The sequence below is a fragment of the Taurulus bubalis genome (genome assembly GCF_910589615.1).
Source record: "Taurulus bubalis genome assembly, chromosome: 7".
In the NCBI taxonomy this organism is placed as follows: Eukaryota; Metazoa; Chordata; class Actinopteri; order Perciformes; family Cottidae; genus Taurulus; species Taurulus bubalis.
The window spans coordinates 9256598-9282356 of record NC_136595.1 but is presented as its reverse complement, the minus strand read 5'-3'; the positions used below and the strand labels follow the sequence as shown (position 1 = coordinate 9282356).

The 25759-nt window shown below is 42.0% G+C and overlaps 1 protein-coding gene across 1 annotated transcript; it reads right to left on the bottom strand.

The window, feature by feature from the left end:
* Positions 1-7675: 7675 nt before the first annotated feature.
* On the bottom strand, positions 7676-24912 carry LOC306738645 (nardilysin-like; the record flags this gene model as incomplete). The annotated part of the gene is made up of 30 exons (XM_079220527.1): positions 7676-8649; positions 9205-9294; positions 9448-9655; positions 9895-9978; positions 10058-10110; positions 10691-10738; positions 12056-12194; positions 12541-12572; positions 13124-13286; positions 13814-13941; positions 15386-15536; positions 15643-15694; positions 16276-16395; positions 16577-16663; positions 17085-17208; positions 17307-17411; positions 17904-17958; positions 18342-18400; positions 18696-18816; positions 18899-18976; positions 19248-19317; positions 19589-19662; positions 19804-19861; positions 20516-20638; positions 20829-20924; positions 21813-21886; positions 22587-22740; positions 22928-23009; positions 24111-24384; positions 24719-24912. 30 exons carry the CDS (start codon positions 24910-24912, stop codon positions 8437-8439), a joined length of 3309 nt encoding a protein of 1102 aa, XP_079076653.1. The 3' UTR covers positions 7676-8436.
* Between the last annotated feature and the right edge of the window lie 847 nt (positions 24913-25759).

Below are 25759 nucleotides of genomic sequence, written 5' to 3'. Positions count from 1 at the left end.
ACGTTTAGATAATGCAGATGCTTAGAGGTTGATGCTCTGGAGGCAGAAATAATCCTGTTGAATTAAAAAAAAACAGATGGGTAGAGCCAAAGAAAAGCCCATCGAGTAAAAGAGGTCGACATTGTCACCGACTTCAGAGCGAAGCTCTCTTGCTGCGATCGAGTCGCCTAGCTGAGCTCTTATCTTCTTATTGTGCCGTAAAAGAGTGAAATCCAATGCACACAAACGGTTTTAGCTGAATTGTGACAGTTTATAGTTCAAACTTGATTATTTGCACGTGACTTTGCAGTCGTTATGCGATGCATTCAACACTTTGTGTTTGAGTTTAATAGTTGTTTTTTACACCAAGCTGTCTGAAATTCACGACACTCATGCGTTGCCACAGTGTATGTTTTCTGCAATATTCCAAAATGTAAAAAAAATCCCAGAGGCCCTTTTGTATTTTAGATTGGGTTGAACGTTAGCATCGCACCGTTCCCCTCTACAAACAAAAATTGCGTCATTCCTGCACCTGCATCTTTTTCTAATTGTATTTCGAACAATATTTAGTCTAACTTTTCCACTCTAACTTGTGTTGCTTGGCTCTTCCTGTTATAATACAACTACCCACATTTCTCTGGGATGGAAACGAGGGCTTCAGTGTGACTTTTGGCTGCCTTTACTTAGGAAGAGAAAGCTGCCACATCCTCCTCATACTTTCTTATGCCTTTTTTTTTTTTTTTTTTTTACCCCTGTTGAATCTTACTGGCTGAACCCTGGCACAAGGATGCTATTCAAAATCGAGCTCAAAAGCAGATCCAAACATTAAAGCAATATCTGGACATTTTAATTTTTTGTCTGTTTTTATTACCAGCTCCTTGTCATAATGTGGGGATAAGTACACTGCAAGAGGACGTGAACAATGCAGAGATCAAAAAGATCTGAAGAAGCTAAAGGTCAAATGTAAAGTCTTTTATCCACAGCATGGCAGTCCTGGTGAATGACAAACTGAAAATGTCATGCTGTGCATTCAATGTATTTAAATCCATATTCCCCCATCACCTCCATTCGTGTTGGTTCTTCACCTTCAAAATTCTGCTCACATTTGACTGAGGTTCCTTACTGATGAGACATTTTATACTCTTTTAAACACAAATTATAGTTACATTTTTGTAATTTCTTTGTAGATTTGGAAAAAAAACTGTAAATGAATGACTTATTGGCAGTGTTAATTTACATGTTGGATACATTTTAAAGGTTTTGTTTTGTTACTTTGATGCTATTGCAAATGGTAAAGGTTGACCCTGTTATGGAAGGCTTACCGAGCTGGAGGCGCCTCGCTGGGGAAGAGTTGTCCCGAGAGTAAATTACCACTAAATTTGTCTTATGTTTTAATAAAGGAATGTTTTGGGGAATCTTGGTCCCAGATGAAAAGGACTTTCTCCTTGGCTTACAAAGAAGACAATTTAAAAAAAAAAAAAAGTTACTCTTTAAATTGAATACAATTGTAAGTTATTTTTAAATTTTTTTTATTAAGCCAGGACTCTTGCGATAGTTGGGACTCGGAGGGAGTTGCTCTGGAAGCGGATTTAATCCCATTGGTTGAATTGGACCTAAATTTGCGTCTGAATTGCTTGTGTGCAATCGGATATTGTGAGCACAGAAAAGTATAGTTTTTGCATAATCGATTTATATTTTATAAAGAAACTTTTAGCACCCAAAGGATTTTCTTAGAAAACACAAAACAAAATCTATTCTCTGCTCAGTCGATGTGATTGTGTGGTTGCTCTCGTCCACATGAGTATAATGCTGTGCTCTCACCACGTCTTCGTAGGTCCCCACTGGCCGTTTAGTCTCCAATCCGATCATTGGTGCGATCACCGGTCACATGGGAGGTTAGGGAGCACTCTAAGAAATATAAATACGCAAAGATACATATTCTTTTTCCTGTGTGAGAGTTTAAGCTTTAGGTTGGCTTCACTCAGGTTTAATTAAACCAACAATATTAAATCTGCCTCCAGAGCGCTGCTTCTGACAAACGGTTGTACAGCTACAAATTCGCTTCACTTTCTCCTGTATCCATCTGTAATACATTTGGCGTTTTTACTAATGGGCTTAAAGAGATTTTGTGTGTTCCCTTTACGAGTCCTGTGCGCTATTCAAAAAGAGTTTTTCCTTCCCTGTATTTAAAGCACTTGAGCCGACAGTTATGAACATTTCTCACGTGGGCAAGTTCATGCCATCCTTCGGTCTATGCCGTCACAGTTTGTCTGGGTAAACGTGGCTAATGTCGCCGAGTCAGCCTTTATTTGCGCCGCCACACAGACATGTCGGTCTAAACAGCATCGCGCCCATGGGGGTCTCAAAGCCTTTATGAATTTGTTTCTTCTTCTTTTCTTCTGCAACTCGCATCACATTGGTCTGTTATCATTGAAGTCAGATCGGTAAAACAAAAGTCCAGAATAAAATATATTTTGATAAGAGTTTTGAGTTTTTATTTGTGTGTGTATTATATGGTGGGGCCTGAAGCATGTAAGCACAGTCGTAGCATGGGGAACCAAAACCTTGACCTCATCACTTTGACATCAGATTCAGTGACAACAAGGTCAAAGAAATGCCCTGTGACGTTTTTAGAGGTTTCCTCCCACGATAAAACCAACAGTTTGTGCTGAAGAAGTAACTGCGCATCTGCAAGCAGCCAACTTTGATTGAGGTTAAGGCCTTGATTAGCTGCTAGCATTAAAAGATAACATTGAGGTATTAAATCAATAAAAAATCATAAACAGGGTTCTTATGGTCATGGAATTCTAAAATGATCATTTCCAGGCCTGGAAAAGTCCTTGGGAGAAGAAAAAAAAAATACCCAAAGTTTTGGAAAAGTCATGGAAATGTGTTATTCATGTGTTCATGTCATTCATTTACGCTGAGTTTGAAATAATTAATATGCTTTTAAAAGAAAGACGCTCAAAATATAAGCAGGCATACATACAGGCATCTATATAAATGTTTAGTCTTTTAATCAAACTATTGTCTCATTCATTTGTGTCATTTAAAGATGTATGCTTTGGAATTCTCATTGTTAGTTTAAATACTAAATGTTATCACTTTTTCATGTTTACGCCGAGATTTCACAAAATGTTTGGTCATGGAAATTTGGTTTATAGTCATGGAAAAGTCCTGGAAATCCATTGGTCAGAATGTGTATGAACCCTGATAAAGGACTTGCTGTCAGCACTGAGTAATATTTGAACGTAGGTTTATTGTAAGTACAGTAACAATATCCATGATAATATCCCCACATAAAATGAATGATTAAGATACAAACTTATAATTAACCTAGTTGCGCCTGTCAGTATGTGTACAATGGCTATAGATATATATCATGGTATCATGGTGCTGTTCATGTTTGATTTCTACAGGTTAGAAAAAGGATATTTTAAATTAATATTTTTTTCATATTCAAAATCAATGTGTGATATTAATTCAGTCAGTTAAAACAGTCACTAAGTAGTAACTATAACCATCAGTGATCCTGTGTTGCAAAGGTTATGCCGTCAGGGCCTTTTTAATAATTAAAAGTTATAGCTATTTTATAATTGTATTGTTTTTCACAAATACACTACATGTATTATAATTATTTTTCTCTTCAGCCTTCACAGCCTTCAGCCTGCTGTGTGGCACGGCGCCGCTGCTTGTTAAGGGTCTTCTCATCCAATCACCTTTCACCTCTCTTTCTCTTTGCAATCGAGAGCTGGTTAAACTATATGGAGAGGCCTGCTGATATTATGAAACGTGTGTTTGGCCACAGGGCCCGCGTGACCATTAACGTGCGCTGTGATTGGTCACAAGGAACTCCTCAGGGACCGCCAAAACCGATGGCGGGAACGGTAACAGTGTTTTTACGGAGATAAGCCAGACGCAGTTCCTGGAGGAATCGGTGAAATTCACCAAGCTGTGTGTGGCTACGGATGGTGTTATGAACCCAAACACGAGGGCGTTTTACGCTCCGACGTTTTTGGGACTTCCACAACAAGTATAACGCAGAAATAATGGTTATTTATTCCGTGGTCGATAGCGGAAATGAAAGCTCTTTTCACGGAGACAAGCAACGGAGATAAGCCACGCCCCCTTTGACGCATTGTGAATATTCGTTCCTTTGGTGTGAACACAGCTTTTATTGTCGAGCGAGTAAACTGGCGCGGTAAAAATTCGCACCGCGTTTGGTGTGAACGCAGCATTACTCAAAACCAACTGTTGACAAATACAATCAATAATTTGATTATGTGAAGTTTTATATGTGACTTATGATCATTTTGAAGTGATGATGGAGCTCAAGAAGATGGCGGTTTTGGAAGACTAGTCAACGATGACCACTACCATCCAAAGTGCAAGATGAAGAAGCCACACCTCATTGTCTTTGCTCTGATGGACATTATAATGACGACGGAGACCTCGCTGGCCTTCTGAGTTGAAAAGATTATTGATTGAGCATATTTTCCTAAATGTTAACATCAGAATGGTGCAGTTTTTTTCTTTCCTCAGAATTGTTGCTGCTTCTGTCTTGGTTTTCATTTAGTTGGTTGCCTGTTTTTATTTATTTTAAGGTTCACAGCCTCCTGTGTCCACTCCACTTCCAGCCGTTGCATGTTTCCCGCCTTTGTGATTGCATGCCCCGCCCCTGATTGAATCCTCCCGCGTCTAATCACCTGCAGCTGCCTCGTGCACGTGTCAGAGCTACCTGATCCCGTTTTGTGTCGTTTCGCTCGTTCTGGTTCCTTGGATTTTGAGTTACTGCTTTTGTACTCACCTGGTTTTGTTTTGGACATTTCTTTATTAAAATCACTGTTTATTATCCTTCTGTTACGCGTGTCCATCTGCATGAGGAGGTGACCACATGAGGAGGACGTGACCACATGAGGAGGAGGTGACCACATGAGGAGGACGTGACCACATGAGGAGGAGGTGACCACATGAGGAGGAGGTGACCACATGAGGAGGACGTGACCACATGAGGAGGAGGTGACCACATGAGGAGGAGGTGACCACATGAGGAGGACGTGACCACATGAGGAGGAGGTGACCACATGAGGAGGACGTGACCACATGAGGAGGACGTGACCAGCATGAGGAGGAGGTGACCACATGAGGAGGAGGTGACCACATGAGGAGGACGTGACCACATGAGGAGGAGGTGACCAGCATGAGGAGGACGTGACCACATGAGGAGGAGGTGACCACATGAGGAGGTGGTGACCAGCATGAGGAGGTGACCAGCATGAGGAGGACGTGACCACATGAGGAGGAGGTGACCAGCATGAGGAGGTGACCACATGAGGAGGAGGTGACCAGCATGAGGAGGACGTGACCACATGAGGAGGAGGTGACCAGCATGAGGAGGACGTGACCACATGAGGAGGACGTGACCACATGAGGAGGTGGTGACCAGCATGAGGAGGAGGTGACCACATGAGGAGGACGTGACGACATGAGGAGGACGTGACCACATGAGGAGGAGGTGACCAGCATGAGGAGGAGGTGACCACATGAGGAGGACGTGACGACATGAGGAGGACGTGACCAGCATGAGGAGGACGTGACCACATGAGGAGGAGGTGACCACATGAGGAGGACGTGACCACATGAGGAGGAGGTGACCACATGAGGAGGAGGTGACCACATGAGGAGGACGTGACCACATGAGGAGGAGGTGACCACATGAGGAGGAGGTGACCACATGAGGAGGAGGTGACCACATGAGGAGGACGTGACCACATGAGGAGGAGGTGACCACATGAGGAGGACGTGACCACATGAGGAGGACGTGACCAGCATGAGGAGGAGGTGACCACATGAGGAGGAGGTGACCACATGAGGAGGACGTGACCACATGAGGAGGAGGTGACCAGCATGAGGAGGACGTGACCATATGAGGAGGAGGTGACCACATGAGGAGGTGGTGACCAGCATGAGGAGGTGACCAGCATGAGGAGGACGTGACCACATGAGGAGGAGGTGACCAGCATGAGGAGGTGACCACATGAGGAGGAGGTGACCAGCATGAGGAGGACGTGACCACATGAGGAGGAGGTGACCAGCATGAGGAGGACGTGACCACATGAGGAGGACGTGACCACATGAGGAGGTGGTGACCAGCATGAGGAGGAGGTGACCACATGAGGACGTGACCACATGAGGAGGACGTGACCACATGAGGAGGAGGTGACCAGCATGAGGAGGAGGTGACCACATGAGGAGGACGTGACCAGCATGAGGAGGACGTGACCACATGAGGAGGAGGTGACCAGCATGAGGAGGACGTGACCACATGAGGAGGAGGTGACCAGCATGAGGAGGACGTGACCAGCATGAGGAGGACGTGACCAGCATGAGGAGGACGTGACCACATGAGGAGGAGGTGACCAGCATGAGGAGGAGGTGACCACATGAGGAGGACGTGACCAGCATGAGGAGGAGGTGACCACATGAGGAGGACGTGACCAGCATGAGGAGGAGGTGACCAGCATGAGGAGGAGGTGACCACATGAGGAGGCGGTGACCAGCATGAGGAGGAGGTGACCACATGAGGAGGCGGTGACCAGCATGAGGAGGTGGTGACCAGCATGAGGAGGTGGTGACCACATGAGGACGTGACCACATGAGGAGGAGGTGACCAGCATGAGGAGGAGGTGACCAGCATGAGGAGGACGTGACCAGCATGAGGAGGACGTGACCACATGAGGTGACCAGCATGAGGAGGACGTGACCAGCATGAGGAGGTGGTGACCACATGAGGAGGACGTGACCACATGAGGGGGAGGTGACCACATGAGGAGGTGGTGACCACATGAGGAGGACGTGACCACATGAGGAGGAGGTGACCACATGAGGTGACCAGCATGAGGAGGAGGTGACCACATGAGGAGGACGTGACCACATGAGGAGGAGGTGACCACATGAGGTGACCAGCATGAGGAGGTGGTGACCAGCATGAGGAGGTGGTGACCACATGAGGAGGAGGAGGTGACCACATGAGGAGGAGGAGGTGACCACATGAGGAGGAGGAGGTGACCACATGAGGTGCCAGGCTGTTGTGGCTGTGCTACTGAGGCTCCTGACTGTTTGTTAAATGAATATATTGTAAAGTTGCCAATGTCTGGTTTCTTCCTCGTTACCGATAGACATTAATCCACCAAAGGAGTCACAAGCAACAGCAGAATCAGCTGTTCATTGGCAGAGAAGATTTGGCAAATTTTTAATGGCCACAACCCAAATACTCAGCTGTGCTGCTCAACCCACAAATACATGTTTCTTACAAATGGGGCATCGTTTAAAAGGGAAATAAACAGGCTTTCCAATTGTATACAATGCATTGCCAAGAAGCATTGTTACATTAGAGAAATCTACCAAACACTAATTTCCGAACTTTTTGTTCGATGTTTGAGTCTAAGACTCTTTCATGGCTTTGTTGGCATACTTGGTTACTGAGAAACTTTTAAATTGTTATGAATCAGTCTCAATTGAATGCCTATGCCTCTATATGACCATCAGCAAAACTATTTCTCTGACAAATTACTTCCTTATCCATCTCGTCGGTGCCATTGAGCAGGACTAGCTCTAAATCGTGCACCAGAAAGTCCTTCAGCTCAGACTCCTGCAGTAATACTAAAAACAAAACTCTGAACTCAAGCAATCAATTACAGTAGTTTTATTAGAATTGCAGTTAATGAATTGATTAAAATAATGTTGACAGCATTGTCCAGTCTCCACAAACTACTGCCCAACATTCTGAGTAAAAACACAACATTTTTCTGTCACTGGCCACCAGATAGTTAGTCTACACATTTCTTTCCTTCACATCATCCGTTATTAAAGTATCATCACATAAAGTCCTCGGCTCAAAACAACAATTAACAATCGGACTCATTTAAATCCATCATAATGCTTCGATGTAGTTTTGTGTTCAACGTCTTCGAAGTAGCAATGAAAAGAATGTACATAATACTTAGTCTGAAGTTCCAAGAATCATATTACAACTGAAATCTGAGTGGAACAAGTTTTAATGACCATGGACACCCTTTTATCAGTGAGAAGACATTTTAATTGTTTATACTGTATTTTGTGTTGACTGTATACATTGAGCCTTTATGCCACATTAAAAAAAGAAGTTTCACGTGTATCATGTCATCCGTCATAAAACGTTTGCGTATGAGATGCTTTAAAAATACATGCCCAGACTTACACTTTTTTTTCCTTTTCTTCCAAAGGCATGAGAATGCAGTGTTTTAATAGCGTTTGATTTCTTTTGTTTTATGCAAGTACATGAAACAAAAGGAACTAAACACCTGTGAAATGCCCATCCTAAAAATGTCCTCTTCCATCAAACATCGACGCTGGCTGTTAAAATGATTATGTAACTGTTATTATTAATAACTCAAGGAGGCCTCTAGTGCGAGTGGCCTAGCTGAGGATCTTGTGGTAGGGGTGCAGCGGGAGGGAGGAGGTGAACGCTCGGATCTCGGTGATGAGCGCGGTGTCCTTGAGCAGCGGCGAGGAGGCCGGCACGAAGGTCAGCTTGCACACTTCCCCGTAGGACGAGGAGGGCGGGTTGTCGCCGCTGTCGGTGGCAATGTGTTCTGGCGGGTCGTTCTCCTCCACCCCAAAACCAACGACCTGACCGAGACGCAGAAAACAAAACATGTTGGCGCTTGCTTATCTGTTCTTCCTCGGATTGGAAACAGTTGCTGTCTTGATAGTTAAACTTTAATAAAGAGGGCGTGTACAGGTTTGCATGTTTAGCCCATTGATTAAAAACTGTGAATACGTTCAATTCCTTCTGACATCACTTTTTAGTAGACTTTCTTGAAAGCAACGGCCACTGGTTTCAGATTATTTCTATAAAAATAAAAAAATATCAACCTGAAAAGATTAAACCAAACATGCCGATAATTGACTTTGTGGTCTCATCTCGACCTTTTCTTGTTTGTGTAAAACTTGCGTGATACATTTGGTAAAAGTGACAATGCCTGCATCACTAAAATCTCAAACCATCTATATTTCCTGTGCTCTTAATATTTGCAAAAGGCGTTCTTTAAATCTGGCTTTGTCACAGCATTTTTCTGTACCGACACAACAAAGACGTAGCACAAGGGAACTCCTGACTACAATAAAAAAAAGTACTTATTGAAGATGTTTGTCTACAATTCATGTGATCACAAACACTCTTACATGAACACTGAGCTTCCTGCTGTTGGCGTTTCTGTGTTCCAGGAACCAGAAGACCAGCTGCTCCTGAGAAAACAACTTCAGAGCCTCGATCTGCAGCGGAGACCACAACAGGTTAGAACCACAGACCAGCATCCAATAGATTCAGTTGGTTTTATTTATACATACTACATGACAGGGAGAGATACAGAAGAGACCGGGGACGGCGGGAAAGAGAGCGAGACGGGGAGAACAGGCGTGTCTCACCTCCTTGTTGAGCCTCTTGAAGACGTACTGCTGTGTGACCACCTCGAACCAGTTGCGGTCCACTTCCTCTCCTAGGTGAGCGTCCTCGCATTCCTTCAGCTTGATGAGCGCCGTCACCTGGGTCCTGAAGGCCTCCTCGCTCAGACCGGACAGACGCTCCCCGAAGCTGACCAGGAACTCCTCGATCTTAGCTTCCACCAACTCGGTGCTGCGGGGAGGAAGGGGCGGGGTTTTAGAAACAAAGTGTGTGTGTGTGTGTGTGTGTGTGTGTGTGTGTGTGTGTGCTCGGTCTGTGGGGACTTGGCTTGCTTGTAGCAAGTATTCATTTTGATCAACTACACACACTTTAACTTTCATGACTGCGTCGAAAGTCCTTCCACTCAAAACACACACAAAAGCAAAGCCAGCGTCGCTGTCGCAGCTCATGCTTTGGAAAGGTCAACTCACCTGAATTTAGTGGCCTGTGTTTCCACGGTAACGGAGAATCCCAGCACTCCTGAGGTGTTTCTGCAGGTCGGGTACACTTGGTACCTGGGGATCGAGAGTTTTTTGGGGATTAAACAGCTGCGAGTGCGCATTACTAATCTGTATACTAACGACTGACACCGACCCCAGCGTCTCCTTCGTCCTGAGGAAGTCGAAGCAGGGCTCCTCCATGTGCATCTGTGGAAGCAGACGAGTCGAAGTCAGTTCGATGACGTGCACGCTCAGCCTGAGATGTGCACAGTGTCCAACAACAGACTTGGTTTCATTTGAATATCGACACCAAAGCAGCTCGAGTACCTTTTTACCGTTTAAAAGAAAAGATAGAAAAAAAGTGCCTGATTCAACTGCTATAAATGATTTGAGAGAATCATTTATAGATTAAAAATAATAATCTAGCGTTCTGATAGTGCTACGCTCTTGTGAGTACTCCGATTAAATAATACAAATAAATAAATTCTTTGATTTTGAAACGGCAGCTTTATCATGTTGGTATTTAACCCTTCTGAGGCTATAGCTAGGAGGCTGCTCCAGAAAGTGCAACTTGGTCTACATGGTGATGTATTCAAAGCTATGTAAACTCAGACACCCCCATACTCCAAATGGACTGATCCGTTGTTTCAGAACCACATTTTTCCGCCACTACGAGAAAATCAGGTATTCTTTTAATGGAGAATCGTGACTCTCCCAGCAGAACTTAGACAAAAGTGTATTTAGTCACTTGTGTTGGTGAGCTGGTAGTAAACATGTCCTCACTCACCACCATCAGCTCCATCAGAGCGTGGTCTTTGAGGTTCTTCAGCCCCGACTGCAACAGAACCCAAATGTAGACACATCAACAAGAGCAGAGAATAAAAATAATCTTTCTAAAAGAAGACCTCAGTGGTGGAGGAAGCATTTAGAATATTTACTGAAGTAAAAGAGCTAATGCCACACTGTAGAAATACTCCTGCATTTACAATGTTACGGAAGTAAAAGTTCTAAAGTTAAATCAGGAAAATGTACTTCAATTATTAAAAGCACCAGGGAACCATTCAATGTTTTTACATGAAAAATGACTTAAACCATCAAAATAGTTGCCAATAATTTTCTGTCAATCGACTTATTGATAAATGGACTAATTCAGCTGTAGACATAAACTACATTGCATAAACTGTTGGGTAGTTTAATTTACAACCAAACATCATATTTTAATATATTGTGTGTGCAAAAAATAATTTGAAAAGTAAGTAAAGTTGTCAGATAAATGTAGTATAGTAAAGTAAAAAAGTACAATAGATGAATAGATGTGTGGAATAGTTTAGATTACACTTCAGTCAAACTGCAATTATAGAGAACATGATAACAAATGACAAACGATCATTATTGATACATTTCTAAAACTAAAATTAACGCATCAGTTGTTTGTCATGTTGCAGTTTACGTCCGTGTTTTTACAAAACGTCACAAATTCATAATTTTATCCTGCAAGTCATCTTTGTGGAATTGTCATAATTAGCCAAACACGTGTTTCGTGAGGTCACAGTGACCTTTAACCTTCATATTCTCATTAAGACTGAAGACCTTCCTAACAGCTCATTTTAACGAGCTCCTAGTGTGCCAATTTCAACTGATTTGTTATTCACAATGTTGCATTATCGGGGATTTACAAATAGAAATCAACAAATGTGATCAAGTGAGAAATGTTTTCTGTTGCCTTCCTTGTACAGTTTTGATTTTACTTTCTGGAGTTGGAAGATATCTGATCAAATGACATTTTTGTTTGTGGCGCTCGAAGAATTGAAAGATTAGGTCTCAGTGACTCAAACGAGCATCAGATGTTGATATAATCCCTCTGAAAATGTCCTGCAGAGTTCCCTGTGGATTACCCAAAGAAACAGGGACACTTTCTGAAAGAGAGACGATGTTGTTGAATGTCTAAACACACCATTATTATACCGACATTATGGCAGGCTGACATCTTGGCATTTAAAACTGAAACAATCTGCACGACCAGACTGAGCAAGGGGCGCGTGTCAAAAATAAATACCCCTTGTTCAAAAACATGATGGATGGCGAACAAGTGTGCATCTTAGAGGGTGAGAAGCGTCCTGGTGGTACTAAATAAATAAACGTATTATTATACCTGATAGTAGACCGTGACCTCAGAGTTGGCGTCTGCTTTGTTGAGAGACTTGACTTTACAGAGATGTTGTTTCTTAGGGAGCTCCACCACCCGGAACAACACAGGGACCTCTGCTGACAGAGACTGGAACTGCAGCTTACTGCAGACAGACAGACAGGCAGACAGACAGTATGAAGTCACACTCCCTCTGTGTGTGAAGTAGTCTGAGCTTCTCGTGGCCTTGTTTACGTCGCACTGCACCCTCACGGCGGTAATGCAACAGATGTTTTTTTTTTATTGTGGTAAATAATAAAAACTAATTTCAGCGTTCTTCACATCAAACTTTAGAAACTGCCTTTACCCTTTTTTTCCCCATATAGTATAAATTACAGTTAAACACTGACAATTTATAAAAAAAAGTGTCAACATTTAAGTAACTTCTACTTTAAAACCTCCCATACCAGAAACAATAAAAGTGAAAGAAAGAAAAGCCACAGAATACTCACTCAATGAAGTACTGCAGAAACTCTTTGGACTCCTGTTTAAGAAAACAATGTGTGAGATTACAAGTTTTCAATCTGGTTCCCTCAACATCAAGTGCACAAAAAACAACATATGTGCATGACCCGGAAGTAAACTGAACACCTGTGTGTTTTAAAACAAAAACAGGTTTAATGACCTTGAGATTTTTTTGATAGACCCCACAATTAATCAATAGTTTAGCTAGCACCTGTTAATGCAATGCATCATGCATATCTATACACAATCACCAAGAAGCAGGTTTGAGATCTGAGCAACCTCTGATCCTTACTATTAACCTATTTATGTGTGGATATCTGTTGTATATTTGTACTCTTTCCTACTTTGTACTGCAAATGCTGCACAGCGATTTCCCTCCAGATGATAATAAAGTTATAGCTCATCCGATATTAGCGCAGCACAAAATAAACTCCCCTCCATAGTATTCTAGAGGGAGGTGTCTGAACACATGGACACTTAAAACTAAAAATAGAGCGTACATTTTTTTTTGTTATTTGGGGGAACTGACTGTTTTGCAGCTGTACATTTCTGTTTGCTTGTGTGTCTCACCACGCTGGTAAAGTTCCCCTGCACCAGCCCCTCAACGTACAGCTCCGCCTTCAGACCGGTGACAAAGGTCATGAGGTCATCGACGGTCAGCCCCTTCATGACGGCCTGATACTTCTGAATGACTGACCAGCGACAGTGCTCCAGGATCAGCAGACGGACGTCCCTGGAGAGAGACGGGTGGGGAAGTAAACAAGGTAAATGTCTTTACAGAGCCAGCTGCTTCTCAGTGAACCTCTCTGGAGTTTGTTCGGTCACGTGATTTGTTAAATCATAAACTATGTTGGAGATGCGTTAAATCTGAAAAAGAAAAAAAATATTCAGAGATACAACTACATTGATATACTATACTTCTATTTGTGTATATATATATATAATGTGTATATTTGTGTGTGTGTGTATATATATATATATATATATATATATATATATATATATATATATATATATATATATACACACACACACAAATATACACATTCATTAAATATACATTTAATAAAGAAAATAGTATATCAATGAAGTTGCATATATATATCCTCATTGTATCATAACAAATTTATCTGGATAGTTTTTATATCAGATTGTGGATACCATTAGAATGTGTCTCACTCATACTCCATGATGGTTATATAGAAAGACGTGTGTGTGTGTGTGTGTGTGTGTGTGTGTGTGTGTGTGTGTGTGTCGTACTTTCCCAGTCTCTCAGGCTTAATGAGGATGTTGAAGTAGGTTTTCTTCAGCTGCTCAGAGAACATATTGAAGACGCTCGGCTCAGCTCGGAAGTCTGCAAGATGATCGACGATGAGTCTCAACAGTAGCTGCAACACAAGCAAAGAGGGAGGTCAATGAGGTGGAAAGAAATTAAGTACATATATTGTACTTAAAGATGGAGTCTAATCAAATAGACTTTTTTTTTGTCAAATTTAGCAAGTACCTCCTCAGTCACACAGCTTTGACGAGGGCTTTCAGTGTGCTTGTACTGGAGATATTCTTCCTCGGTCGAGTTCCACGTCAGAAAGATGCTCCTCAGCCATTAAAGCCATTTATTTTCACAGCTGCTCGGACTCCACTTACTGTGCTCACCAGCTAGTCTCCAACTGTGTCTTAGCGTGTACTAGAGATATGTTGATTGCAGTTATGGCCACGGTTACTCAGCAGATTGGGTCATAATTATCACCATTCTGATATAATTCTAGAAGTGAAATAACACATTATAATACGGGTAGATCAAATCAAGCATTCTGATTGGTTGAGAGTGAGTCACGAGGTGTGGTTTATTCAGCCATTAAGTACTGTACAGCCTGTTTACATTTAGAGCGTTTCATATCAGTGCGCACTTAAAACAACAGGTAGATTTAAATTGCGCGACCGTTAGTTGTCATTTCAAGCTTGACAGTTACCAAACATGTTCGTGTAAACTTTGATATTGTAACGTCCCGCAGACGTTGGTTTCCTTAAGTTGCAGGTGTATTGCTTGAGTGTTCACAGTATTGCAACGGGGTTCTTCGCTAACAGTAACGTCAGCTCAAACGGAACAGCTAACAAGCTCACGTAGCATCCCCCACACTAGCATAACGAACGACAACACAACGTCACTTCCTCCCTAAAATGAGATGAGGAATGAAAAGGGTTTGACCACAAAATCGTGATAATTTCTAGTGAGAGATAATTACGTCGGTAATTTCCGACGCGAGGCAAGTTCTCTAAACATCATGGAGGAGAAAAATGACGGAGAAAAGACGGACAGAAGCAGCGAGAGCACTTCTTTACATTGGTGTCTGCGTGTCATCCTCCACCTGCTTCCAACCGACTATAAAACTGACTGCCTGGTCAGTAAATCTGCGATTTACTGACCAGGCAGTCAGTTTTATAGTCCCGTATGTTCGTGGCGGTTGCTACGCAACCGCCATACACGTATGGGACTATTTTCTCTGTTGCTGAAATGCGATACACAACGCTTGGTGGCTACAACTATTTTGTGCTGAAAGGGAGCTTACTATTACTATTTATAAAGTCGCAGGTACCCGTATTATAAAAGCAATAAGGTACTCGAGGCAGTACTGTGTCTACAATAATGTACAGTTCAAGGGTTTGCCGGACCTCCGCTGCGCGTCGGGCCTAACAACTCCCTTGAACAGTACATTATTGCACGACACGGTACTGCCTCTCGTACCTTATTGCTTAAATGAATGAGGAAAATGTGACGAAGACTCTCTAAAATGTGAACATAGCAGAGAGCAGAGCTGCCGTGTGTCTTCTCACCGGCAGCTTGTGGTTGAAGCCCTTCAGTCGGATCACCATCCCGTGCTCTCCGGCCACAAGCTTGTACTCCAGCTGAGCCACGTCGGCCTCGTAGGCCGGCTCGGCCAGGTTGTGAGCCAAGACGTTCACGAAGATGTCAAACAGAACCAGACTGAAAGAGGAACAACGCGGGTGAACACAACCGCAGCAGCGTTTCCCCCGTCGTCACCACAGGAAGACAAATCCTTAATTATTTATTTTAAGAAATCATCTCTTACTTCTCAGGACTCTTCTGAATGATTGGGGAGATTAGGTTGAAACGGATATAAGCTGAAAGACAGAAGAAATGTGAATCATGTTAAATTATTAATTAGTGAATGACTCAGTTTATTATTTTATTCATCTAAAATCCCAAGTTTAAGTTTTTAGTTATTTATTGTCATAATAATTGAAGAGAACCAGCTGTTAGAAGAAAAAAAATGTTCAGAGCTTTCAGGCTGCTTCTAATGATGCTCATTAAATATGTATAAAAAGACAATCATGGGAGATTTTTTTCTTCTTCATAAAATGGTGGAGAAGTTAAAATGCCGGGATAAATTAAAACATATGTAAAATCATATTGATTTGTGGGAGACGGTTGTACAGTAATTGCCAAGTGAATGAACTGAATGAAAATATATTTTTTGCACGTTTTATGTAATGTTAATGCTTAAAATAATAATAATATTAACAATAATGAAGTTAATCTATACAGCCTTGGCTGAAAAACTGTTCTGGAATTAAAAAAAGGTAATATAATAAAAAGATTTTAGACGTTATTTAAAAGATTCTGCAGCCTCACCATCAGCAGATGAATTGAAAATGTTTAGTTGAGTCGCAGCCCAACAAACATTCATGCTTCCTGTGTTTACCTTTGGGGATCTTGAACTTGTTGTCCTTCTTGTACCACATACAGCCTCGCTCGTTGTTCAGTATCCTGACAGGAAACTCAGTGTCCGGACAGTCGGACTCCTTCAGGCTAAAATCCGACGCTGTAGCACGAAGAAGATGAAGATGATGATGGTGGGGAAAACAAGAAAGAAAAAGGAACAGAGGAGGAGAAGGAAGAAAAAGAACTTCATCATGAATCTGATGGAGCAGCTGATCGTGTTGGATTCATGTTTCTACTTTTTAATCTTTTGTGGCATCATGTACAGTTGTGATTGTACTGACCGATGAATTTGTTCTCAGCAGGAAGGTGGAGTTCAGGGTGGAGTTTGAAGTCTCCTGACCAGCGCTGAGCCCACTCGTCCAGGATGTCTGACGAGACAAAACAAACACGTCCAAGTTAAACTCGATGCAATGTTCTTATAACCCTGGTAAAGATTCTCCTTTCAAGAGTAAGCAAGAGGACACATGGTGACACTCGGACCAAATTATTATGCAAGTTAATTATTCTCACTACACAGCAGGAAGCGAGCTGCACTTAACACAGACATTTTGCTGGTTGAAATGTGAAATGTGAAATCTGAAGCTTTAACGCTCATTGTCTGCAGCACAAATTTCCCACCAGCTTTCACTTTCCTCGTCTGTAGGTGTTGCACACGTGTGCGTCTACAACTTAGGATGAATATGTAATGCATAAAATTAACCATTCAATATTAAATTCATGTCAACTGACATTAAATATAAGTTTTGTTTTACTCTCAGCCGGCCCGCAACAAGAGTGTGTGTGTCGTACCCTCCATGTTGTAGCAGGTACCGAACCACTTCTCTTTGAGTGGACATTGGCCTTCGTTCTCTGGTGACAGGAGCAGCAGATTTGCTCTGTCGGGAGTCAGCGGGGCAAGAGCGTCACTGATCACCTGAACACACAAAAAACACATTTTATTACCTTTCCCTTCTACTTATATTCGACTCATGCTGATTCTGGATCAGATCTCGGTCTTTCGGCCCTGGTTACCTTCGGGTCAAAGTCAAACATGAGCATGTCTCCGGTCAGGTAGTCCTCTTTGGGAAACAGCTGCATGTTCTCGCAGATGTTCTCCACAAACTCGATGGGATCCGTCTGTCGGCAGAGACAACAGCACAATATTAAATCACATATTTAGGTTTAATTCGAGACACACATACATGTTTTCGTTAACTCTTCAGTGTTCATGTCTCTTTGCCTTCATCAATGCTTCAACAAGTGTCAGACATTTCATATCAGATCGGTTTCGGTTAAATTTGAACCCATTTTAATACAATTTCTAACTTAAATATATTTAGATGAGAAAGCATCCATGCTACACCCACACTATAACGCTATAATTTCGATTATTGTCATTATTATCATCATCATTGTAGCTTTAACAATCACAACTGATGATTCTTTCCTCAAAACCGTCTTCAGAATCGTCGGAACAAAGATGATAAATTTGCATATACAACACCATCTGATCAGTAAATAAAGTCAGCAGTAAACCTGCTGACTGAACAGTGCGTTGTTATTTGGTTGTAAACACTAATTTACCAACAAAGGGGTGTTTCTGTTTACAGTATGTCTGTGCTGCAGTACCTGCTCCTGATAGTGGAACTCGTTGGCTTCAATTTTCTGAATTTCCTCATAGATCCTGAAAAAGAAGTTTGCTGAAATATGAAACAAATAGAGACAAACAAGGACAAACATGCACAAATACCTGTGTGTTTATATTTATATGCACAAAATATGATTATTGTTTGTGTTCTAGAGCTACTTGACGACTTAAAATAACGTTTTTTTTTATGTTGCTGTCCTGAAAAATCTATTTTTTAAAGAACTTATGTGTACACGACTGAATTTCTGCCACTTTTTTTTTCTGGTTCAGGGATTAACAGGAAACAAAAACATCAACATTTACTTGTGTGTGTGTGCGCACACACACGCACACGCTTGTGCGGCAGAATAAGCGGTAAAACTGTTACTACAACGGTGCATCGTAGTACCCAAAATAAGTGTGTTGGTAAGGAGACTGACCTCTGCTGGGGGCCGAGAGTCTGTAGCATTTTTAAGTACTGGAACACAAAATGGACCACCTGCACAGACATAAATCATGAAGCATTTAGAAATAAAAAACTAATTATTCTTATTATGTTTTAGTGACTACTTAAACAGCACCATCAGTTTAAGGTGCTTTAAAACCACTGTCAAATTCCATTTAAGTGTGTGTATGTCTTTGTGAGGACCAATTTCAGGTTTATACTAGCGTACTTTGACTTGTCCTCACTACATCACAAGATTGTTTGAAGTTTAACACTTTTAAGGTTGAGGTTGGGGGTCCTCACTAGTATAGACAGACAAATATGACGGTGTGTGTGTGTGTGTGTTGACCTCATAGAAGTTCTGGTAGCCCTGGTTAGTGAGGGTGATTGAGATGGAGAAGATAGAGTAGGTGGTGTTCTGGTCGAAACCCGTCTCACTGTTTCCTCCGAACAGAGCCAGAGCCCAGCACCTGAAAACACACACGATAAGTCCTGTGCACTAACTTAACATTTACTGCCAGTTTACAATCAGTTAATTTCGTCATGACTCACTTCTTCCTGAGCAGAGACAGGATGCTGCCGGTTCCTTCGTGTCCTATCAGCCAGGAGATGTAGTGAAGAGGCTTCACTCTGGCAAAATAAACAGTCTAATTAAACTGAGAAATGTCTAAGTGTAGGCAACGGTTTGACTTGTCTGTACATCAGCTCAACTCCACGGATTCATCCGTCTCGTGAGTGCAGTACACACCCAGGTGAACATTTTCCCACAACGTTCCCAAAATTTGAGTATCTAAGTGGACGGCTTTCGTGTCTCCAGCTCCTCCCCAACTTTGTTCTTTTTCTTTTATCCGTTACAATTTTTGTACTTCTTCCTAATATACTGTATTGGAGGCTGACTCACCTGTAGTGTTTCCCCTGCGGCGGCACGGCCCAGCTGATGGTCAGAGCATGAACCTTCCTCACAGGGATGACTGCAAGACACATGTTGAAATTAGACCTAAAAATCCTTTTAATAATTATCAATCATATACCTGCAGTAATAAATACATGAACCCATGACTATATGGTTAGATTTCTACAATTATTACCATAATTCATGCATGTAAAAATGTTATTAGTAGAACTACTACATTAAATAATTTACAAAATATATATACAAGTAAACATTAGTGTGTAGCGTACTTAAAAGAAAAACATATCCTAGTACTACTACTACGACTACTATTACCATTACTATCTGACCTCTGTAGAGTTTGTTGAAGGCTGGCGTGTCAAACGGCTGCAGGAGGTGAGAGAAGTCGGCTCGCGCTTTGTTGCTAAAAACAATAAAAAGATGTTACGACACAAACCTGTTTTCATTCATAAGTCTGATGAGTACAGAATCGGCTGTTCGGCAAGAGTTTTTGTTTTGTTTTGTAGAGCTGTACACTTTACTTTTATACTACAAAGTGTCTTACTTGTTGGGAACTTTGATGAAGATTTCTTTCACCCACTGCTCCAGAGTGTCCAGAGTCTCTAATCAACAACAAAAAAACAGTGTCAGAGAGCAGAACATCTCATTGAGCTTCACAATCATACCAACAGCAGCTTACTGGTAGCATAGCAGGCTAAAGTTAGCTGTCCATTAAAGAGCATCTCAGATGAAAACCTTGTTTTTTCTGACCTCCAGCAGTGCAGTGATGTAGAAGTATTCTTCATGGTGTGTCAGTAAATGATGACATCACTGTTGTGCGAGTGGTTACAGACCCAACAGTGATGGCACTGCTGTTCAGTTACTCTTTACGTTGGATGTTGACATTAGCATGATGCAGTACTATACTGCAGGGTTTTTCATAAGCGTTGGTCGGACATTAAAACATTTCCAGCAAACTACTTTCTTACAAATGTTTTTTTTTAATTTATTGCGAGTTGCTTCTTGCCCTATTTATGTTAGGAGCCTTGCAGCCGATTGAGCGACCCGACGTCATGAAACTAAAAGGAAACTGCGGCGCGGCCAAAACAGGATAGATTTTAGCTCATTTTGTTGAACAGCAGCAACCCAAATCAACTGCCCCGACACCCAAGCACTACAGCCTCACAGACCTGCGGAGGGCTTTTAAACACTAAAACAAGCTTGCAAAATCAGTAAAAATATTGGAATAGTCGTCTCTGGAGAGTTTGTGTAAGTACCTTTGGACTGAACGGTGAGCGTCATGTAATGAGCAGAGTAATATCTCCTCCAGAAGTCTCTGAGCCGCTGGTAGGTGTTGATCTGCTTCTCTTTGGGGTCGTGCTTTAATGTCTGAGCGTTACCTGACAGGAGAAGATGTTCAATAGTGAGGTGAACCACTTCCACTTCCAATTCCATCACCTCAGAAATAGGACTTTTTAAAACCCTGAAAAATGTCTTTAGAATGAAGCTTTTATCATGATATAAAAAAAAAAACAGAACAAGTCACAGGGATTCAGTGGGAAAGGCACAACAGTTGTGTGTTGTTCTTACCCCAGCAGAATTTGCCCATAGGGTGTCCTGGTTTAGCCAGACTCCCAAACAGCATCTCCTTACGATGCGAGTCAGACGGCCTCGCTAGCTGGTACTCTGAACAGGAAATCAGAAAAGAGAAAAAGAAAGAAGAAAAAAAAAAGAAAAAAGTGTGACTCGAGCTGAAAAGTCAGGTAGTTAGTTCAGACCTGGTATAGAACAGAGCATGAGGAGCAAAATGTGTGAAAACATCTCATCTCAGCAGATTAAAGGTGCACTGGTGGAGTTTTATGATGCTATAGAGCAGGGGTCCCCAAACTTTTTCCTGTGAGGGCCACATCACTTTTCCCTTTTCTGATGGGGGCCGGGGTCAGTTTGTAACAGAAAAAGTGTGACGATCGCAGGGGTGCCTAAATGCAAACATTTATTGTTTTTCAGAAAGCCACACATAACCAAATATTAATAACCTTTTCCGGGATCAAGGGAAAAAAAGCCGAATGGATGACTGGTTCAGCTGAGTTTGGCGTACAAATGTATTCTGCTGAGCTAACAGTCCACTTTTTAGCTTTGAGAGTTTGTCTGCTCGCATTTGGCCTTGCAAGTTATCATACTTGTCTTTGTGACGGGATTCATAGTGTCGGCGAAGATTGTATTCTTTGAATACCGCCACAGCCTCTTGACAGATGAGACAAACAGCCTTTTCTTTGCATTGAACAAAAAAATAATCGTTTGACCACTGCAGGTTAAATACCCTGCATTCTGAATCAATTTTTCTCTTACCTAACCTTTTCGCCATTATTCCGTTCTATTTGACAGGGGCTAGTCTAGGATTTACGTGGCCAGACTGAAAAAAAAAAATCATAATGCGTCTCTGGTATTGTTCAGGGGGCCAGGCCAAATGTGGAGGCGGGTCGTATCCGGCCCGCGGGCCTTAGTTTGGGGACCACTGCTATAGAGTATGCGATTACAGAAAATAATTGACGATATGTAATTTGTGTCACTCACCACTGTCCACAGCCTCCACCTCTCTATCGATGGCATCTTCTATCATCAGAGGACAGATGAAGAACTGAGCCCACCTGGAACAAACATGATAAAAGAAAGAAAGAAAGAAAGAAAGAAAGAGAACAAAAGTTGAAAACGGGATAAATCACTTTATTTGTATTTAGTTCTATTGTATTTTATTGATGAACTGGTTTATGTCATATAAAGACGTCACATTGGACTCTGGGAACACGTTCCTTTTTCACAGTTTGACATTTTATCAAACAAAAGATTAAATGCTTAATAAAAAATAATTAAAAAACAAAAAACAAACAAACAAACAAACAAACAAACAAAGGGATTCATTGATGAGTAAAGGAACGACCACACTGGTCACAAATGTTCACCTGCACAGGTAACATTTTAGCAGCTGCTTTATGCAGACGTCAATGACTCAACCTGCAGGACAAACTGCAGGGGTCTCCTCACATGACATGTTGGCATACACCGACGGCAGGTCCAAAAACAGCATCAATGACCTCCCGTCAGAGATCCAGATAGCCGACAAGCAGCTGCCATCAACACAAACACACACTGGACACCGGCCTTCACGGCGTGGAGTTGCCTAAGATCTCAATGTTTCGACAGGAAACCACGTTTACTGGCCTAAGTCCCATTCTGGGCCAACTCGAGCTCTGCCACAGCTTCAGAACTGTGTTTGTTTGTTTCGTATGATAAATCTCCAAAAGACGTGGTCACAAAGTTTGCGGTTGTCTGCGCCGAAGCCGGCCTCACCTGTCGAGCGCTTCTCTGAAATACTTCTTCTGCACGTCAAACTGAAAAATGGTCCTCTCACAGTCGGTGGAGGCGTTGTCGCTCCCACCGTGCTTCTTCAGGAAGGCGTCAAAGCCATTCTCTGCTGGGTATTTCTCACTGCCCATGAACACCACTGAACATCAGGGGAGGAAATAAAAAGTAATGAAGAAATCAGGAGACACGATTAATAGCCAAAAACACACAACATGATTTCTTTGCAGTAAGACGCTGCATGCAAATAACACAAAACTATAAGCTAAAAATGTGCAGCTCTAAAACAGCTCTCTCAGTCAGAAAGCAGCATTAAAAGGTGGACTCACTGTGCTCCAGGAAGTGGGCGAGGCCGGGCAGGTCGTCCGGGTCACTGAAGCTCCCCACACTGATGCACAGAGCAGCTGCTGCCTGGAAACGCACACAAACTTTCAACTTGAATATTCATTCAGCACAGTGAAGACTATCAAGGGTAACTACAAAGTTTATAGTTGCGTGTTCAGGACACAAAACAGCAGTCATCTTCACTGTACACCTTTCACTCCATGTTAGTGATTCAGTGAATAAAACTATTCAAACACCATTACTTTAGATATTCAGCTTTATCTTTAAAAACACTTCACAAATACATAGTTTCAATGCAAAAAATAAATAAAAATAAACCCAGTAATCTAAAAACAGCTGGTCTCTGTAGTTTTATTAAATAGTTAATTTGTTGAGGACTATTTATAGCAGTGGATTAATCCACATTTGGTGGTGATTTGTGATTTAGTGATTTGTGGCAGCAGGACGTGGGATTGAGTCAAAATAAACTACAGTGTTTGTGTGTTCATGGTGATGAAGGAACCCACCGCTACAGTGTGACTCATTGGTGTGTTTCTGGACAACAATGGAGCTTTATGACTCAGAGGAAGAAGATACATCAGGCTGTGATACACACAATACTTAATAGTATAGTATAGATAAATACATTCAGTTTTGGGCTGAGTCTGAAAAAAATACATGAATGAAATATATAAATAAGGAAAATTAATTGAGAATATTTCAACAAAAAAATAAACCAACACGTGTTAAAAATGTGTATAAAGTGATATTAATTTAAAGCTACTACGATGAACATTCATTTTGTGTTGGCAGCACCAGTGTCCCTTCAGAAAACCTTTTTACTGGCGGTCTGCCCCACAGTGAACCTGCAGGATTTTACCTGGTAGCATCAGGGACAAACATTAAAAATAACCATGTAGAAATAGACAATATTCTCGCTGATGGTCCAGTTTACATCCGTATTAAACTGAGACTGTTTAGTAACCTGTAAGAAGTTCCTCACGGTCTTAACTTTTGATAAAAGTGTTGACTAAATAAATGTAATATATTGTGTTGAATATAATATTGTAAAATATATTAATTACATTACATTCATGAGAAGAAAACAAAGCCTTGTCACACACACACACCCGTTGCTTAATCTGACACATCTGATACTTTTGATCGGAGTATCTTTACTTCACCCACCTGCTTCTCAGAGCTCCCTCTCTTCGTCTTCTCTGCGTTATCCTCGTCTAGCTCATCAAAGTCGCTGTCCTGCTCTTCCTCTCTGTTCTCCTCCTCTTCCTCCTCCGACCCCTCACCGGAATCCCCTTCATCCTCAGCTTCCACCCTTTCCTCCTCTTCCTCCCCGTCGTCCGTCTCCCCCTTGTCCTCTCCGTTTTCACTGCCTCCCTTTCCGTCCGTCCTGCTGAAGTCGGAGATGAGGAGCACTCGGAGGCCATTACTCAGCTCAATGCATCTGCAGAGAGCGGGACAGCAACATTCAAACATTGTGGCTTACTCTGTCTTAGTAGCTGTGAAAACAAAGGGTGCTTTCACACCTGTAGCTCAGTTACTTTATATTTAATTCCATTCATTTGGCGTTCATGGACACATTAGTGCACGATCAGAGCTTTTCAAACATGACTGTCACTCATATTCACAGATAAAAGCACTTTTAACATCTAAGAATTTCACAAAAAAAAGCCAATTTGTTCTTGAATGCTTTAGAAACCGGAGGTCTTAAAAATAAAAATATCGACATTTAAGTATATATTTTTACATTTTAAACCAGACACCTTTCACTCTCCCACCTGTATTTCTTTGGGTCACTGGGTGATCTGATGATATCCTGGTCTCCCTGGTCTTCCACAGCGCCTTCATCACCTCCACCTCCAGCTTCAGGTGGTGGTGGTGGTGATGGTGGTGGCGGTGGCGGCTCACCCTCTGGGGCAGATACCTGACCTTGAGCACCGCCACTGCTCTCTGATTTGTTTGTCTGAGGCATTTTGAAAGAGACCCTCTGGAGTGACAGTGCTGGACATGCGGGAGAACACAGACAAATATAAATAACAATATTGTAGGTCATGTTGTCATGTCAACATTGTGCATTTTCTATAACCCCAACTGATCCCCCAACATCAGCGTTGGACATCACTAACGCTCTTGTGGCTGATAGGGAGCAAACCTAGAATAACCGATAAACAGTAAATTAATTGGCATCCATTTTGATTATAGGTCAATTGTTTCAATAAGTTCGGGGTTCCTGAAATGTGAGGATTTTGTTGAGCTTTTCTCCGTTTTATACAATTGTGTGTGTGTGTGTGTGTGTGTGTGTGTGTATATATATATATATATATATATATATATATATATATATATATATATATACCCTGTTACTTCAGGTGAATCAGCCAAATCATTTAGTATTTTTCATACTTCATATTTGTATGTCTCCTATGTAACTTTGCTTGCTGCTGCCACAAACTAAAGTCATCATTAGCAGGTATCCAGGGATAACGCGTCAATAGTAACTTAGTTGACAGGAAACGCTGGGAAGCGAACAAGCTAAGTGTTTCTGCTAACTTCCTAAATAACGTCACTTAAAATACTGCTGCTTTGAAGACAGGAAGTAATTAAGTTGGACCCTTATAGCGGGTGGTAAATTAGCTAATTAGGCAACGGAACAGCTTCCGCTAATCCTGTGGTTGAGAGCGACACAACGCCTGTTAACAGATAATTAGTTTAGCCACACGAGCTACAACACGACCGTTGAGTGGAGCCGTTAGCCACACCTGAACTCACGGGAACGTTACGAGACGCCGCACGTTGGTCGGTTCCGCTCCGACAAGTGG